Genomic DNA, 18,677 nt, shown 5'->3' on the forward strand with positions numbered 1-18,677 from the left:
AATTGTTCCTGGGAGCGTGTACGACTTTGTTTTTCCACATGTAAAATGTGGTCCGGCTAAAATGTCACTTCGCACGTACACTGGAGAACATCTGCAGCTCAAAGGACAGTGTGATGTCGCTGTTGTGTACAAGGGTCAAAGTATGACGTTGCCCGTAGTAATTGTCAAAGACAATGGAAGGAGGCTTCCGGTGCTGCTTGGACGGAACTGGCTCCAGCGTTTAAGGCTGGACTGGCATGAGATTGGCCAAATCACAACGGAAGATAGGGCTCAGGCACTGCAAAGGAAATACCCTTCCGTGTTCTCAAAAACACTGGGCACCATACAGAAGTTCGAAGCGACGATCTTGCTGAAGTCTGGTTCGGTCCCTGTGTTTAGCCGTGCTAGACCTGTTCCCTTTGCTTTGCGAGAGCAGGTAGAAACCCAGCTGCGCAGCATGGTAGAAACGGGCATGCTTCGACAAGTAGCGCGCAGTGACTGGGCAACACCACTTGTCGTTGTCCCAAAAAAGGACGGTAGTCTCAGACTCTGTGGAGACTACAAGGTAACGATAAACCCTGTTTTGAAAACCGATCACTATCTGCTGCCCAGGCCGGAGGACCTGTATTCTGTCCTCGCAGGAGGCAAGGTTTTTTGCGTACTTGACCTCTCTGCGGCGTATCAGCAGGTGCCACTCACTCCAGAGTCCAGACCATTTTTGACAGTTAACACTAGCTTGGGTCTTTTTGAATTCCAACGCCTTTCCTACGGTGTGGCTAGTGCACCCGCAATATTTCAGTCTATGATGGATGAGGTGCTAAAAGGCATTCCGCACGTCGGATGCTACATTGACGATGTAATCGTGGCAGGATCTGACACGGCAGACTGCCAAAAGACTCTCGAACGTGTCTTGGGAAGGTTGCGTGAGTACAACATCACGCTCAACGCGGACAAGTGCCGTTTCTTCCAAGAATCCGTGACGTATCTGGGTCACACGGTGACCGCAGATGGGATTTACCTTACAGACGCCAAGAAAAGAGCGATCTTGGCAGCACCTGAGCCCACCACCGTCACAGAATTGAAGGCATATCTGGGCATGTTGAACTTCTATTCGAAGTTTTTAAAGAATGGTTCAACAGTCGCAGAGCCGCTTTATCGGCTTTTGAAGAAGGATCAGAAATGGTCATGGACGAAGGAATGCAGCGAGGCGTTTGCTAATACGAAAAAGTTGCTGACTAGCAGCCAGGTGCTGACATTCTATGACGTCGATAAGCCGATCGGAATGCTCTGTGACGCGTCCTCGTATGGCGTAGGAGCAGTTATCTTTCACGAGACTGCTGACGGCGAAGAGAGGCCTATCGCGTTTGCCTCGAGAACGTTAACGCCAGCCGAGAAAAAGTATGCTCAGTGCGAGCGCGAAGCTTTGGCGTTAATCTTTGGTCTCAAAAAGTTTCATCGCTATCTTTTTGGCAGAGAGTTCACAATCTACACTGATCATCAGCCGCTACTAGGCATTTTAGGGCAGGAAAGGCCTTTACCGACACTGGCCGCCGCACGAATGCAGCGTTGGGCCATGGTGCTGGCAGCTTATAAATATCGGCTGAAGTATCGCCGAGGGAAAAACATGGAAGTGGCTGATGCTCTGTCGAGATTGCCTCAGGCGGTGCCCGCTGAGGAAGAACCTGTTGAGTGCCTCTCAGTGTTTCAGTGCCTCCCATTGAACGTAGAGGAGATTGCAAAGTTTTCAAAACGAAGCCTTACATTGTCCCGTGTTGCTGAGTTTACTCTAAATGGTTGGCCAAGACCGCACGCGCAAGAACTTGGGCCTTATTACGTGCGCCGCGACGAGCTTTCACTTGAACAAGGTTGTGTAACATGGGGTGTCCGTGTAGTGATCCCGGAACAGCTAAGGGACCGCGTGCTGAACTTGCTGCATGAGGAGCATCCAGGCGCCAGCCGCATGAAGATGCTGGCACGAAGTTTTGTATGGTGGCCTGGAATTGATGCGGTTATCGAGCATCACGTACAGAAATGCCAAATCTGCCAAGCAGTTCAGCCCGCCGCCCGTCCGGTACCACTGCATCCCTGGAGCTACCCTGCCCTGTGCTGGTCGCGTGTGCACGTGGATTTCGCTTCAAAGGGTGCCCATGTGTTTCTGGTGCTCATCGATCCATTTTCGAAATGGATCGAGGTTTGGGTGATGTCTTCTACATCCACCACTAAAACATTAGAAAAACTTCGAGGAGCCTTTTCTGCTTACGGTTTGCCCGAGGTACTAGTGAGCGACAACGGTCCGCAGTTCACGTCAGCTGAGTTTGCTGACTTCATGAACGCCAACGGCGTGAAACACATTCGCACAACGCCTTACCACGCAGCCTCTAACTGGGCCGCAGAGCGCACGGTTCAAACTGTGAAACGAGCATTGCTCAAGCAGGAGCTCGAAGGCGAAGCAACCGGTCGGCAGTGTTCTCTTCAGGAAAATGTTGACAGTTTTCTGATCTGTTATCGCAACACACCAAACAGCGTGACTGGGAAAACGCCCGCCGAACTATTCCTAAGGCGCCAGGCACGCACAAAACTTTCCCTGCTTAAACCCGACTTTGCCGGCGCCATGCAACGCAAGCAAGAACATGTGAAGGAACAACGCGATGTGTCGCGAGGTGCTGAACGTGTGTTCAACGTGGGCGACCGTGTTTTTGTGAAAACAGTGCGCGGTGAGTGTGTCTCCTGGGAAGAAGGAATCGTGTGTCAGGTTGTCAGTGCTGCGACCTACGTTGTGAAAGTGCTCAACCAGCTTCGCTTCACGCACGCTGACCACCTGCGTCCTCGACATGCGGAACCCATCGTGAGACCGGGCCGTACGACTGTGGATGACGATCCATCGATACCGCCACCCACGAGCTTGCGGCGCCACCTCCAGACGCGGCTGGTACGACGCCGACGCCTGACGCAGCAGCACCAGCGCCACCCGCAGACCCCGCCCGGGAAGGACCGGCGACACCTACTGCAGCAACGCCGGTTCCGTCTACGACAGCGGAGAAGCAACCCCTTCGACGAACTTCTCGCGCATGCAAGCCGCCTGACCGTTTTAAACCAGAGGACTTCAGGAAATGAACATTTTTTGCGTGAGGGGGAAGGAAATGTTGTAGCGTGCGGATTGAGTTATCGCGACTGAGTCATCGCGGAAGCGCCGCCCGGCTCGTGACGTCATGTCTGTGATAAAAACGCTGCGCTCAGGAATAAAGCACTTCTTGTTCGCCAGCACGCCATGGTCTACAGTCACTTCAATTTATGTGTCCGTTCGGGACGAAACTTTGGAATCTGGTTGTGGCCTAGCCCAACCTTTGGGCGGGAAATGAGCGTTAGGCAATATGTCGTTTGCTTTTGTTAAAATTGTTTCTTGTGGCATCTGGTACCAGTCTTAATTTGATGATCTATGCGCGCAAATAGTGTGGAAAATAAAAAAATAATGCAAACCGGTAGAGTTTGACGTTGTATAAAATATAGTGTAAGCACGCACATGGTACGCTCATTAAGAATGAAACAGTCTTGCATTTTACATTAGCGTTGAGCGTATCGAAAGTTAAGGGCGCATCAAAAGCTAAAGCTTTTACCCATATACTGCTCAGGCCGTTATGTTTGATTGCTCAAAGTGCTTTATTACTCTCAGATTTGGTGTAAGTTGTCTCCTGATTGCTTACAACAGAAAGAAAGAAATATTCTAACTCTGGGTTGGTACAAGAACTCCACCTGATGACAGCTACCAATCATCTCGGCGCCGATTATGAGTATTCAGTTCATGCTAACGGTCGTGTGCGCTTAGAACAAGTTTTTCCCACGTGATTTCATACAATCGCAATTGTTTTTGACAAACAACATTGCTTACTCACGCAAGCTGTTACATGTGAAGCTTATATTATTTTGTAATAATTGTGGCACACGGGACAAGTTGCATAGGTCTTTTTTTACAATGCAATGCGAAATAGAAAGCTCCTAGGTTACCTTGGTCTCTAATGCATGTATCAAGTTAAAAAGGACGGCTGAATCGCAAAGGGAAACGAAAGCAATGATGATAAAAAAGCGTGTAATCACGCGAAAACTGAGGGCATTGCACATATACAGAAGGTAAGCCTTGTTTCACTAAATACATTGCCAGTAACGTATTTGGTTTTTCTCTGCGAACGAAGTGGAGCATACAAGTGCGAGCATACTGCCCTCAACAAAACTACAGTGAACACGCGCATCATCCAAAACATCGACCTCGCTTTTGTAGCGTCTGGTGGGCTCAAATCTTTGAAACCATAATTATATTCAAATCTTTTATTTCAATTATTTTTATTAGGCACACCTATGAGGTGTATTTTCTTTTTTTTTTTTCTTTTGTGCTTACCTGCCATTTTCTTAGTTATACAAAATTTTCCCAGAAGTCTGACAACTATAGTCTGTTAATCATAAGTAAGAGTCGTATGATCAAAGATGTTGACAAAAAAAATAAAAAAAGAACGCGAACACACATTAAAAATGCAACGTGACGGCACACTCAAAATTAGTCGTTTGTTTTTTAGAGACCAGCAGTTTTGTAGGTTTGTTACCCGTTGAAGGTAATCAAAAGTGCAGTACAACTGTTAGCTCGGGGTCTTTAGCGTGCATTACGCAGTATATGTGGTACACGATCGCACGAGGGTAGGATGCAGATGGGCGACTGAACCCTGGGTTCAGTCGCCCATCTGCAAGTAAAGACCCTTGATAAAGGCGTTTTTTACAAGTACCGCGAAACATTGTGGTGGAAACGCGCAAGACACGTGCCCGAGCGGGTGCACCGGCGCCCTTCGCTGTCAAGGGCCAGTCATTTTAGTGCTGCGCCGCCATTTGCCTCCAAGGGCCGCTCCAGACACGGACCTCGTGCACTGGCACCTTTGAGGTTATTTTAAAGACCAACGCAAACTCATGGGGGGATTTAGTCCCTACAGGTTCTGCAGCGTGAGCTCCGTGCTTTGAACGGAGCTCGCGCTCGAGCATTTCTGCACGTGCTCTGATCTGCGGTGTCAGAACACACTCGGCCAACAATCCCTCACCGCACTTGGTTTAGCCTGTGAGCTAAACCAAATGAGCTACACTTATGGCGAATTTCACTGGCCGTTTTGGAGCGCGCCGAGATCAGTTGACCAGATCCGGAGTGGAGCACACGATCCGAACGGGGGCCGCGCCGCGTCCTCCGTGGAACATGACCACTGCTCTGGGATCGGCGGATGCCTTCCGGTCATTCAACTGCCCGGGAATCCCCTTTCCGCGGCCGCCGCGGTGGTTTGGAAGACATTTTCGCAGTCGTGGCGCTAACACGTGTTCGACGCACGAGCGGCAGGAATGGCTCATGCGCTTCTAGAGCCACTCGATGTGGTAGCGTAGCTGCCAGAGTAGCGTCACGCTTTTCCTTGTGCCGCCTCTCACCGTGATTGGTCACACGCGGTAGCATAGCAACGAGCTGAGCTGACTCGGTTTCCTTAGCAACCGAGTAACTACTCGTCACGTGACCTCGCAAGAGCCGTGATGTCACCGGTAAGATGGCAGGGCCTAGAGCCGGTGGATACGAGTTTGTACGGTGCGCGGTAGTCGTAATGTGCAGCTGCTAGCCGAAAATTTCGACTTCTTCGTGCTCTCTGACGCAGGTATAACGTGAAGATCTGAAAGAATGTGACTTCATACCTTTTCTGTGCAAGATCGTTCTGAATATTAGCACCTGTGCGACAGCATCAGTCATATCGCCGTAGCGGTGCTCGTATTTCTGGATGTGTTCGAGGATCGATAAGACATTTTCCATGCAATTTTCCCATACTCAAGGCCTTGTTTGAACGTTGGAATGTCTGAGAATCAATGCGAATTTTATGCGTCGCATGTTGGACCTTGGGGAAGTTGTTTCAGCCCCAGGTAACCGCGTAATCCCAAACTTTTAGCGAGGAAGTTCCTACGATCTTTACGTTTTGTACTAATCAACGAACTTACGATATAGCTTTTAGGATAGCATTTTTGCATTTTCTAGCTTCCTTTGAATATTAGAATTTCTGAGAATCGAAACGAAAGGTATACGTCGTGTGTAGGGCCTAGGGGTGGTTGTTTCAGCCCTGAGTCGCCAAATAATCACACCAACTTTAAGCGAGGAAGCGCCTGCGACCTTTAACCTTTTGTACTAATCGACGATTTTACGAATTGAGAGTTCTGAAGACTTTGACAAACGTCCTTTCGTTGCAATAGCTTAGATTTGATCGCAGTGTTTTTTTTTTTCAAGTGACAAGCTGGCGTTTGCTCAAATGACGTATATGAAGTGATCTGCTCTATAAGAATGCATCAACACACACAATTAAACTTATATGCTCAGAGGATTCTTCGTCTTTGTAATTAACAAGTTACAGACAATTATTTTTTGCGAGTGTACTATTTTTTTTTTAGCTGGGCCCGTTTTGTACTCATTAATGCCCGTGTGATATGATGCTATCATCATGTGTGTATGGTTCTAAATATCCTCTTTGCAATACCTACAAAAGCCAAAATGACGTCAGCCGACCCCAGCTCACGCATTTGACACGAAAACTGCGTCACTCTGGCGTATGCGCTCGTCAATAATCAATTCGTCAATCAATATATGAATTCGCGTTCGTGGCCAATGAGTGCACATCAATGCACTTGCGAATGACAAGTTCTATGGTGTGCTTAAAAAGCACGGTGGAAGCTTGGGGCCATAGCACCGGTGCCCTAGCATGTCACGACCGCATGATTCCACTGTTCTCTTTTGAGTTGAGGTTAAAAGCTAAGGAAGAAGTTAAAGAATCATTTCATGCCCCTTTAACACGGGTATGCGTGCTACACCAGATAAAAATATTGACATTTTGCATGCCGGTAAACTTCCGGACGACCGCTTGGCCTGTCGGCAAGAACACCTCATATCTGGCGTCCGTCTCTTTTGATGGCGTTAACAATCCTCTGTAGACCACCGTGCTGTCCTTCTTGGTTTAACCCCGTCGACTGTTCATCGCCCAAAACAAGGGTGATACCGTCGTCGACGTCGCTCCCCGCCAGTCGGTGAGATAATCTCATCTTGAATCAATGATTGGGTCTTGAAGAAGTATGGTGCTAAGCATACATTCTCTTACTATGGGGCAGTCGAGCAGCAGTCATGTCCCAAGGCAATCAATCGTCCTGTCGTGGCCGGCGTAATCGGATTTCGTTCCATAGGAGCGAAGTCCGAAAGTACAAGGACGGTACGTTCGTCCCGCGAAGCCGCCGCTATCCCGGCGGCGCGGAAAACCACTCGCCTTGGCCGTGCACGCTGCAAATCGCCTCATTTCACAGAAGAACCAAGCACCACTCCTCCAGAGGCCCATGCCGTACCGCCATGCAAAGCGTCTTTTAGGTATTTTACAACTTTTCAATAAACGAATGGAGATATCAACTAGATAAAGATTGCCGCCCGGCGTCGCTAGCAGTGCGGTTACCATAGAAACCTCCCAGGCCCAAAATGGAGATCATTATAGGCGCTTCTGAAGTCGTGTATCTAGATAATTTTGCGTCGTGTCGCTACTCCGGCAGCTACGCTCCCATATAGAGTGGCTCTAGGCGCTTCTGGCAAAGATTACCGGAATGCCCGTAGCGAATCAAATATCTCTCCTTCCTGGTAAACGAACCGGCTGTCGAGCCAAGGGGTAAGAAAGCGGCCATTAAGAATTCTTCTGAAGTCGAGGCAATCTAGGTGCCCAACCCGCGACGTGCTTCTTCTTCTGAGGCGAGATGGGCGAGATCAGGAGAGATGCCCCACGAGAAAGGAAGTCACGTGTGTGCTCCGAGGGCTGGCCCGGCTGGCTTCCGGTTGAATCCGCCGAAATCGTAGAAGCGACTTTTATCGGATCCAGATGGAGATCTGGAGCGGGAGCCAATCCAAAACGACCTGGGTAGCTAAACTCGTCGAGCACAACTTTGTGTCCGAAAGTTGTGGAACGCGCTGATTGGACTCTCGCGACGCTGACGTCAAGCCGAGCGAGTTGTCAATCATCCAAGCTCTCTCGGTGCTCAAATTCCAGCGAGAATGTAAAACACATAGTCGTAGCGAGCTCCATCGAAGCGCGTGCGAGTAACACCGCGGTGCCAGCCGATTGAAAGGCTTCGCTGATGACGTCTCGCCCGAGTGTCCCTATATCCCTACGCCGTGTTAGAGTCAATGTTGCATAGATTGCACATAGGCGGCCGGTAAATACTCTGAACTTTCTCGTCGCAAGATTGTTGTTTGTGGAAGTTATTGGTGACGACAAAGTGACGTTTCACAACTTTGGGAAGGAGTTATTTGAGGCCAAAATCTTTGCTTCGGAATCGAGGCGAAGATTGAACTTTGTGATGTTGTGGAGCCGTGCGCGGTGTACGAGCGCGGCTTTATAGAGCTCATCTTCCGCTACTGTCAACAACGCCATTGGGGTTACCGATAGGCGGTTTGTGTGGAGACGTCGGCAATGTCTGAGAGATGAGGGAAAACGGGGGATAACCAAAAAAAAAAAAGCTGTAGAAAGGGAAATAAAAAAAATGTAAGAAGCTTACAAATCTTTGTAATGAGAAATTAGAGCTCAATTCTTGAGGAGGAATAAGGGAGGGTACGGAGAGGAGGGTATGCCCCTCCTCCTCCCCTCTTCTTCTCCTCTGCTCCTCCTCCCATTCAGTTTCTCCACTAAATTTAGCAGGGAAAAGGACATAACATGACAATCTAGCGGAGAAGTGAATTGGCGTTGAAGTCACGTAGCTGGGAATTGAATTGGTATTGAGGTCATGTGACGTCAATTTCGCGCTAAATTTAGTGGGCCGGTTACGCCGACGGCGACGCCCACACCGCGAAACCCGAAAACGGGCGCCGAAGAGCTGCGCTCTAGAGAAAGAATAAAGGTACGACCAACACACACACACAAAAACAAATAGGAGTCTCAAGAAGGGCAGTAGAAATTGTTCGGGAAAAAGAGAGAGAGAGAGAGAGAGGCGGTGATGGTGGTGAAGAAGGGGGATATTCCTTTCCCATAATATTTTATTATAACTCTCTGAAATGCTATGGTGGTTCGAGGCTGGGGCGATACCCCCCCACCCCCCTCCCCTTCCACCCTTATGCGCCTTTCCCCCTCTTTTGACGCAACTGCAGAAAGGGGGGGGGGGGGCTAAATCACCCCCCTCCCCATCCTCCTGTTTGGACGACCCTGCTTAGAGGTGTTCCAATGAGCAATGACGAGGAACAGCACAGCCTGCAATTTTCGAAATAACGGTTCAAGAGATTCTGGAATTAAAACGGCTCGCGTCCCATGAACTCAAGAGTGGCCATGACAGACTTTCAAGCGAAAAACTCGTGCCAGGACACGTATATAGTGTGCGGGCGCGTTCAGTGACCTCATTTTATAGATGATACCTTTGACGATGGAGTCAGGATTATTAGTTGTGAACGACATATTTGATGGTGCGTGTTCAAATCGACGATGTCAAGTTTATAGTGTCCTTGCGTTCTTGAACCATCACCGCCAATATTGACAACCTGACATTAAGTTTATTTCCTGATTTCCGTTGATAAACATACTTAATCCCAAACTGACTGATCTTCGAATGTCTACCATAAAATGATTTTATCCCGCCGATGAAGGGACAACTGCCCGGAGGCGAAATTCACCCGAAAGTGGATAACGGTAGTCGGCTGGTTGTGACCTAGCCACGTCGGGCTACATTTTGGCCAGATTCGAAAGGTAATTCAAAAGAACGGCAGGGAGGCTTTTTAGTAAATTCTGCTTTATCGGCGGAAATAAGAACGATACCAGACTATCAACTTCGACGGTGTTGATATTAAAATGCGATTCCCAAGCCTCCATCGTGCTTTTTAGAGACCATCAAACATGACGGTCACAGCTGATAATCTTTGTTGTGACGTCACACGTATGAGCCACGGTCGTCTCCGCGCGCTCTCTAGTGCTGCTCTTGTTCGGTGCCTAGGGAGGCGTTGGGATTTTTCATCTCCTCAACGAAAAACGTCACGAAGACAGACGGATCTGCGGGTTGTTGTGAACTGTTTAAACATTTGTGGAGGACGGAAAAGCGCTTCTTCTGATTTCATACAAAGCTTCAGATACCTGACAATCCTCAATTTAAGCACCAAGATCTGTACGAAGCGTAGCTTATTTAGTGACTATAGTTTAGCCCGACCGTATAGGCACAGAAAGAGAACGAACAGCTTGATCTCGCGCACTTGGCGCTGCTTCAGTGGCTTCATACGCCCGTAGTGTTGGCTGCGCTCCGAACTAAGGTAAAGCAAAGCAAATATTCGGATCTTAGGGTTCCACAAGCCAAACCAACAAAAATCACTTAGCGCGACCCAATAAAAAACAATGCGTGTTGATTTTGGCTAACTGGAGATCTGTTGACGTGCCACCGAAATCTCAGAGTGGCCTCCGTCGGATTGCGGGCATTTCGGTCGATATATAAACCCGACAAATATGGATTCATGGGCTAGCGCGTTGGCTCAGAGATACTTAGACGATTTAATGCGTTGCGTTTTGTTTTAATATCATTGCTACTTAAGAGCCACCAAGGAGGTGGTTTTTGAAACAAAATATAGTCAAACCATTCCGACAAGCATAGTTTGCTTGCGAAAATGATTTTTGCGAGTTAAAAAAAAACAAAAAAACATTAAATTGTTTTTGCATGCGTGGCGGAATCTGAGATGGCAGAATGCATTTCATGGTGCCCATTTTATTTGGATCGCGTCCGGCATGTGTACTGACGCACAGTAGAACGCGCGCAAAAGCTGCTGTATTACACCCGCAGCCTCGCGCTTGTTGTTCTGACATCTCTGGCTGGCTCAGTGCGGGCATCCAGGCGTCTGACATCTTGACATCTGGCACTTTTTCTGTCTTTCACGGGGCGTTCTAAGCGGCACGCGACGGAAAATGCACATCTAGCTGTTCTTCAACATGTGTCGCCATCTGTACTTTATATTAAAAAACTACAATTTGCCGTAACTGAATGAAAAAAGTTTGAGATCTTATAACATTCTTAAAAAAACCTCTGACAAGCCAAAAAAATTTTTTTTCATGCTAGGCGTTGACATGGCATGTCAGGACATTACACATTTTTTTTTTCACTATAGAGGTGCGTAGTTTTTTTATAAAAAATAGAAATACGAGGCCCAATTCAAAGTTTCCGCCAGTGCACTGTGCCGTTACGGTCTACCGCAAGGTGTCGGGGCGGTCAGAAGGGAGGCATCGCCGGAAGTCACGGGAGTTGTATCCCTCTTCGTGCTTACCGCGAGAGCGTGTAATATTTTTTTTTTAAATATTTTTGTTATTCTCCGCACCTGCACGAGCGATCCAACCAGACAAATTTTCTTTCATTTGCTTTTCATCGCATAATGTTGCTGTAATGGTAGAAGAAGTGGAGTCAGTGAATTGACGTGATCAACTACAAAGCCTAGAAGCTGCTGTGTGAGAGACTGTTCCGGTATTTCAGCAACTGAAGAAGAGATCACACTGCATGCATTTCTGAGAGACGGCAGGCATCTTCAGCCTGGGGAGGACTTCGGTGTCCGAACCTTCAGCAATGCAATTGGGCGTGTCGTACGCTAGCAATCCTAATTTCTGCGAGCGTTCTAAAAACTTTTTTTTTCAAAACTTGATAGCTTATTTTGTGCCCAGTACAGCTCTGTATCATCGGACTGACGGCATGCACTCGTACACTGGCTTGTACTCGCAACGCTTTCATAATTGACCTCCGTCACGTCGATCCACTTAGGGTGCTTTCATCTGCGCTTTGCTTAGGGTGGAGACATCTGGGCCGGTTTACTCATCTTGCGGCTGCGGTCGCGGCTGCGGCCAGGAGGGATTTTTACGTCACGTGACCAGCTCCATGGGGACAAGGAAGTACCTAGCGTCCCTGCCTTATGGCGGAGTGATTCGCATCGCTTCAAGCACAAAAGCCTAATTTCGCTCGCAGAAACTGATTGCAGGGACTTCCATCTGGAATCTAATTGACCGCCTCTTTATACTGTAGGAGCGGCAGGTAAAGTTACGGCCAGGGAGGGTAAGTAGGAGCCAAAATAAAGAAGAAACCATAGGAGATAAAAGCGGTAGCAGTATATTTATCTACCTCTGCCGGCGCCGGCGCCTCGCCCCTGCTGCTATGGTCGAGAGGTTTAAGCGGCGGTACTTGTCGTCGCGGCGTGAAAGTTCCGGGTTCTAATCGCACTAGGGACTTCTTTTTTTTTTTCTTTTTTTTTTGTATTTTGTGAGCGTCTTACTTTTTAGCTGTGATCCTTTTTAGGAAATCATCCACTTGCACTACTGCGCCTTACACGGTTTTTTCTGTTAGTCCCACCTGTTCAATCGAAACATCGGGAAGAAAAAAAAAGAACGGAAGTTAACGCGCTAATACAATCATTTCATTCCATTTGTTGATCCAAAGTCCTTTTCGGAGTTTGCATTAGAGTGAGGGACCTAAAATGACTTTGGTTCATAAATGGAATTAATTATAATGAATTCCATTTGTTGTTCCAAAGTAATTTTAGGTGTTTGCATTAGAAAGAGGGTTTGCGATGTCGACGCCTGATTCATTTTTGCATTCGGTCGTGATCGTCCGCTAATCTAACTAAAATTCAACAAGTAATGGGGTAATATTACAAAACGATTGCCACAACAAAATGTAAAGAGTATAAATATGCTTTTTATCCCATTTCATGCAAGTAAAAGTATGATCGCTTTTATTTCGGTTTTACTACTTTCTCAGACGTTTGACTTGCTGCCTTGCCTGTAGGATTTCGCTCAATCAGTGTAGCCACAGTTGCTAGACTTCTTTTTTTTTTTTGCTTTTTGCTTGTTTTTTTTTAATTGTCACAACTGCAGTTTTTATTAGTCCTAAATAGGCGTCTCTTGTTATTTAAAGGAATCGTAGCAAGAGCGTTGTATATTTAAAAACACATAAAACTAGTTGCTGAGGAAAGGATGCTTCTTTCGGCTCCGTTAGTGTGAAAGCCATAGCAATGCTGTTAGCTTGGTTTCCTTTTAATGAACATTATGAAATGATTTTATTAGCGCGTTAACTTGCTTTGATCTTTTTTTTCTTCTTCCCGGTGTTTCGTTTGAACAGGTGGGACTAACAGTAAAAACCGTGTAAGGCGCAGTAGTGCAAGTGGATGATTTCCTAGAAAGGATCACAGTTAAAAAGTAAAACACGCGCAAAATACAAAAAAAAGGAAGTCCCTAGTGCGATTTGAACCCGGAACTTTCACGCCGTGACGACAAGTACCGGCGGCAGAACGCGCGAGGCGCCGGTGCTGGCGGAGGTAGATAAATATGCTGCTACCGCTTTTATCTCGTGTGGTTTTTTTCTTTATTTTGGCTCCTATTTACCCTCCCTGGCCGTAACTTTACCTGCCGCTCCTACAGTGTAAAGGGGCGGTCAATTGGACTCCAGTTGAAAGTCCCTGCAATCAGTTCCTGCGAGCGACATTAGGCTTTTGTGCTTGAAGCGATGCGGATCTCTCCGCCATTAGGCAGGGACGCTAGGTACTTCCTTGTCCCCATGGAGCTGGTCACGTGACAGAAAAATCCCTCTTGGCCGCGGCCGCAGCCGCAGCCGCAAGACGAGCAAACCGGCCCTGGCCATCTTATTCCCACTTTTACAATTATTTTTTGTTCAGAAGCGCGTGAAAGAGCGTGCACCTGCACGCGTCTGCGGCGCTAACTGTGCAATGGCAACCTTTTGTTTTCAACGATTTCTTTGTATTTTCCCCGTCAGCGCGTGCTGTCGGCACCGGGTACTACATCCTACAAAGGGTGGCATCACTCTAAACAGAAGGTCATTGAGGCACCCTAGGTCCACTGACTTTTCACCCTCAACTTTTACAGCACGCAAACTAACCAACGGTGCAGCGATAAAGAGCTAAAGGCACTAAAACTTCGTTTGCTACAATCGCTCGTACAAAGAGCAAAAGAGGTCGCGCGAGAGCACGAGGAGTGAAACTCACGTGACTTCCTGAGAACCCACTTTTAGTGGCGTAGGTCAAGGCCTCCTTTCTGACCGCTCCGACACCTCGCGGTACACATTGACGTGACAGTGCACTGGCGGGAACTTTTGAATGGAACCTCGTATTTCTATTTTTATAAACAGACTACGTAACTCTATAGTGAAAATTGTTATTGTAATGTCCTAACATGCTATTTCAACGCCTAGCATGAAAAAAAAAAATTTTTGGTGTGTCTGAGGCCCTTTACCGTGAAATATATCAATGTGAAAGTTCTAGAAAATTTAATATCGAATGATGCTTCATAATTTAATGTCTTGTTATTTTGTATAGTTGACGTGATTCCGTTTTATAGCGCCATAGAATAATATCATTTCAAGCTTTATTTTTTTTATTTTAAAATATACATTTTCTGTACAGTTCGTTGCTTACTTTTTTAATATATTACATCCAACTTAACTCTCACGTAGAATATGGTGGACGATGGGATGATATAACTGAAGAAATATTTTTTTTTCAATACTAGAGGTTGTGGTTTATTAACAGCTAAATAATTAACTAACAACTAAATCTAATCGTAATATCGAAACAATAAAGTGTTTTTGAAAAACAGCTTTTTAATTTGACATTAAGTTTATAATTGTAAGATGCATATAAAGAAAATTATGAGCCGTCAAAAAAGCACCAAAACGTCATGCGCAGTGGTGCTGCACCTTAAGGTGCAACCCCACCGTGCATGACGTTTTGGTGCTTTTTTGACGGCTTATAACTTTGTTTCAATGTACCTTACATTTAAAAATTATTGTCAAATTAAAGAGCTGTTTTTTAACGATACTTTAATGTCTCGATATTGCCATTATTTTAGTGGTTAGTTAATTATTTAGCTTTTAATAGTCCACAGTTTTTAATATTGAAAAAAAATTATTTCTCGAGTTATAACGTCTCATTGTCCACGATATTATACTTGAGCGTTCGGTTCGATGTAATAAGTAAAAAAGTAAGCAAGGAACTGTACAGATAATGAATATTTCAAAATAAAAAATAAAGTTTAAAATGGTATTTTTATGGCATTGTAAAAACGGAATCACGTCAACTAATCTAAATAACGAGGCATTAAATTATGAAGCATCCTTCGATATCACAATTTCCAGAACTTCCATATTGATATATCACACGTTAACAATGTTATAAGACCTGAAACTTTTCCCATTCAGTTACGGCAAATTGTAGTTTCTTATTATAAAATACAGATGGCGACACGTGTTCAAGAAGAGCTTGATGTGCATTTTCTGTTGTGTTCCGCTTGAAACGCCACGGGAAAGACAGAAATTAGCTCGAGATGTCAGGGTGTCAGATGCCTGGATGCTCGCAGTGAGCGAGCCAGAGATGTCAGAACAACAAGCGCAAGACTGTGGGTGCACCACAGCACCTTTTCGCGTGTTCTACTGTGCGTCGGTTCACATGCCCGTTGCGATCCAAATGGAATGGCCATAAAATGCATTTTGCCATCTCAGATACCGCCACGTATGCGAAAACATTTTAATGTTTTTATCACTTGCAAAAATCATTTTCGCAAACTATGCTTGTTCGGAATGGTTCGACTTTATTTTGTTTTCAAAACCACCTCGGTGGCTCTTAAGTAGCAATGATATTAAAACAAAACACAAAACATTAAATCGTCTTGGTGTCTCTGAGCTAACGCGCTGGCCCAGAATTTATGTTTGCCGGATTTAAATATGGGCTGAGGTGCCCGCAACCCGACGAGGCCAATCTGAGATTTCGGTCGAACGTAAAAACATCTCCAGTTAGTCAAAATAAACCCGCATTTTTTTTTATTAGGGCGTGTTAAGTGATTTTTGTTGGTTTGGCTTGTGAGATACTTAGTTCAGAGCGCAGCAAACGCTACGGGCTGATGAAGCCACTGAAGCATCGCCAAGAGCGCGAGGTTAAGCTGTTCGTTCTCTTTCTGTGCCTATACGGTCGAGCTAAACTATAGCCACTAAGAAAGCTACGCTTCATACACGTCTTGGTGCTTAAAATGATGGTTGTGAGTTATCTGAAACTTTATCTGCAATCACAGGAAACTCTTTTCCGTCCTCCACAAATGCTTAAACAGTTCGAGAAAAGCAAAGCAATATTACGTGAGCTACCTGACACCGAATGCTGAGGAAGTCGCACTTTTGAATCATGACGATCAGCAGTTGTGTTTGATTTCTTACAAATCAACAAGATGGCGGCACCCACAACAATATCGGGAGGAGAAGTGCTGATGCTCTAAAGGCCTGTTCACACATGCAGCGGAGCGCTCCAAGCATAGCGCTGACCTCGCGCTAAGCGCGTGCTGACGGCAGCGTTCACCAGCTTTGTATCGCACCGTCAAAACTGTTGCTCATGGCAGACGGCAAGTAGCTGACGGCACGTGAGCAGCGCTACATCAGCACTTCGCTGCATGTGTGAACCGGCCTTAATACCCCTGTCAGACGGGCTAGTTTAGTGTCACTACAAGGGAGTGCACTTCGCCCTTAGTGACATTTCTGTAGTGTGCCACACAGCTCCTTTCTGAGGAACACACTTGGCTTGGAGTGAGTTTGACTAACTCACTTCGCTCGATCGAGTGCGTGGCATCAATAGGAGTGTTTCAACAGTAAAACATAACAACACAGAAACCAAAAGCGTGGCGTAAGTTTTATTTTATAAAGAAAAAGAAATTCGTGAAAAAGACAACATGTAGAAGAGTGGCATTGCAAAAAAATAGTGGGGTGGGCTTGGAGTTTAGGCTGATTTGAATCAAGATTAGCGTAGCGGTGAATTGATAAAAGACGACGACAAAGTCAGTCATTCATAGCTATCGTCGTTAGCAGAGAATGATAGAGCCTATTTTTGTTCCAGCATGTAACTATTCGAGACAGCACGATAGTTGTGGTCTGATTTAGCAGTGTCAGGGCCTCCTCGTAGACTTCCGTGGAACGAAGCGGAACGCCAAAGTTCAATATGCTTCGTTCTTTATCTTGGCTTGCAATGTTCGATCAGAATCAGCCAATTAATTGGCGTAAAAATTGTTCATTATTGTAACGTTTTTTAGAGCGCAGCTCCTACACGTTTAGCAAGTCCCGTGTATTTCGCGAATATTTGGGGTGGAAAACACGCTATTTACACAAATTACCATAAATTTACACGATGAGTAAAGGATAATTCGTTCAGAAATCATGCGAGGTTGTAAAAAACGTGTTTTGGTTCGGTCATACACGCATAACCGTGTAGCCGACCTCGATAACACGCATCGCCCCCGGCGACGACCGCGGCATTGCCGGCTATCGAAGCACCGGAATGCTTGGGGACACAATTGGAAAGGACCGTCGAGACAAATGCCGCGAAAAGAAACATGTCTCGCAGACAGATATGCACCAAAAGCAATTGCGCCATGTCGCAGGACGTTGGCGAAACCCGCGCTTACCGTACTCGCCGCCATCTTCGGGTCGATGGCAATGCGGCTTCCCTCATGTCGCCCATGTTTGTATTTAGTTTAGGGGTCGTGATAACAGTTTCTTAGACACCACAAATAAAGTCATGGGTCTAATTATTCGTTCCAAACAGTTAAAATGGATATAAAAAGCGTGTCCTCGATGTGAACACGTGACATTGCAGTTAATTTCGTTTTTGCTTCAACTTTCAGCTGCAAGCGATCTGGCCACGGCGCAAGCGCAACGCCGATGTACGCTGGAAGCAAGCACCAGTTGGCTTTCGTTGTTTTTGTTTGACCAGAGAAAATCTGGCAAGTACGCATGGCGGCGCTACTGTTTTGGTTTGACGGGACGCAAGAAGCTTCGCATAGAGCTTCGGAGTTTGCGAGCACATAGTGAAGACGTGACCGGAGAAGTGCCCCTGTGATGTTCCTGAAAGACGGAAAGTAGCATTCGTAATCGTCGTGTGTGCTTTGAAAGCGAAGGGAGTCACAGGGTCCACGAGTTCGCAACCACAAGCCAAGGTTCACGACAGCGCGGCGTTGACTTCGGCGATCTCGTTCTGTTTGGTGCAACCCGGTGATGCGAAAAAGAGCTGAAACATTCGCCGTGTGTGGTGCGGTGCTTTGTATTCCGGGTCTGTTTGAACCACGCTTTTAACACGGAGCGCAAATTGTTTGTTGCGTGGTGGAGGTTCAACGGGTACAGTCCCGTCGTCGTCAGCTGATCGGGTCCAGCTGGTCCGGGAGGAAGCAGCGAGCGTTTTTAAAAGTAAATCTTCCTTCGTTCCGTTTCAAACTGTGGAAGTATCCCGACACATACCGTGAGTAAGAAGCAGCGGGCGTTTTCAACAAAATTACGTTGTTTTAATTGAATAATGAACTCCGGATTGTTGTCTTCAATCTGCCGTTTTTATGCTTCGTGTTGGACTTCGTTTGCATAGCGACGCACACCGCTCAAGTAGATGATTCGGTCCTGCAACGAGTTCATTGCGCCAATCATGCGGCGTGAATAAATTAGGGCAAGGTTTCCTACCTGCCCACAGATGCATCTACTGAGAGCATTTTTTATGTTTTGAACGTAGTGCTCTTTCTTTATATTGGAAGACGCGTTGGTGCATTTATTATGGTACAATCACTTGAGAGTTGAGAAATTGGAGAGCGAGCAAACTTTCTCAACTTTGTCTCTTTCTCTCTGGCACTGCCCTGTTTCAGTTTCAG

At 46.4% G+C, this 18,677-nt stretch overlaps 1 protein-coding gene across 1 annotated transcript; it reads left to right on the forward strand.

The window, feature by feature from the left end:
• The first annotated feature begins 2,179 nt into the window (after nucleotides 1–2,179).
• Nucleotides 2,180–3,154, forward strand: LOC121835214 (uncharacterized protein K02A2.6-like). The gene has a single exon (XM_042289198.1). The coding sequence runs from the start codon at nucleotides 2,180–2,182 to the stop codon at nucleotides 3,152–3,154; it is 975 nt and encodes a 324-aa protein (XP_042145132.1).
• Nucleotides 3,155–18,677: the final 15,523 nt, after the last annotated feature.

This window comes from Ixodes scapularis, unplaced genomic scaffold (genome assembly GCF_016920785.2).
Source record: "Ixodes scapularis isolate PalLabHiFi unplaced genomic scaffold, ASM1692078v2 PGA_scaffold12__126_contigs__length_90152505, whole genome shotgun sequence".
Lineage (NCBI taxonomy): Eukaryota > Metazoa > Arthropoda > Arachnida > Ixodida > Ixodidae > Ixodes > Ixodes scapularis.

Excerpts from the sequence above, each read along its gene's own strand:
- LOC121835214 (XM_042289198.1), top strand. The coding sequence starts at position 2,180 with ATGTCTTCTACATCCACCACTAAAACATTAGAAAAACTTCGAGGAGCC.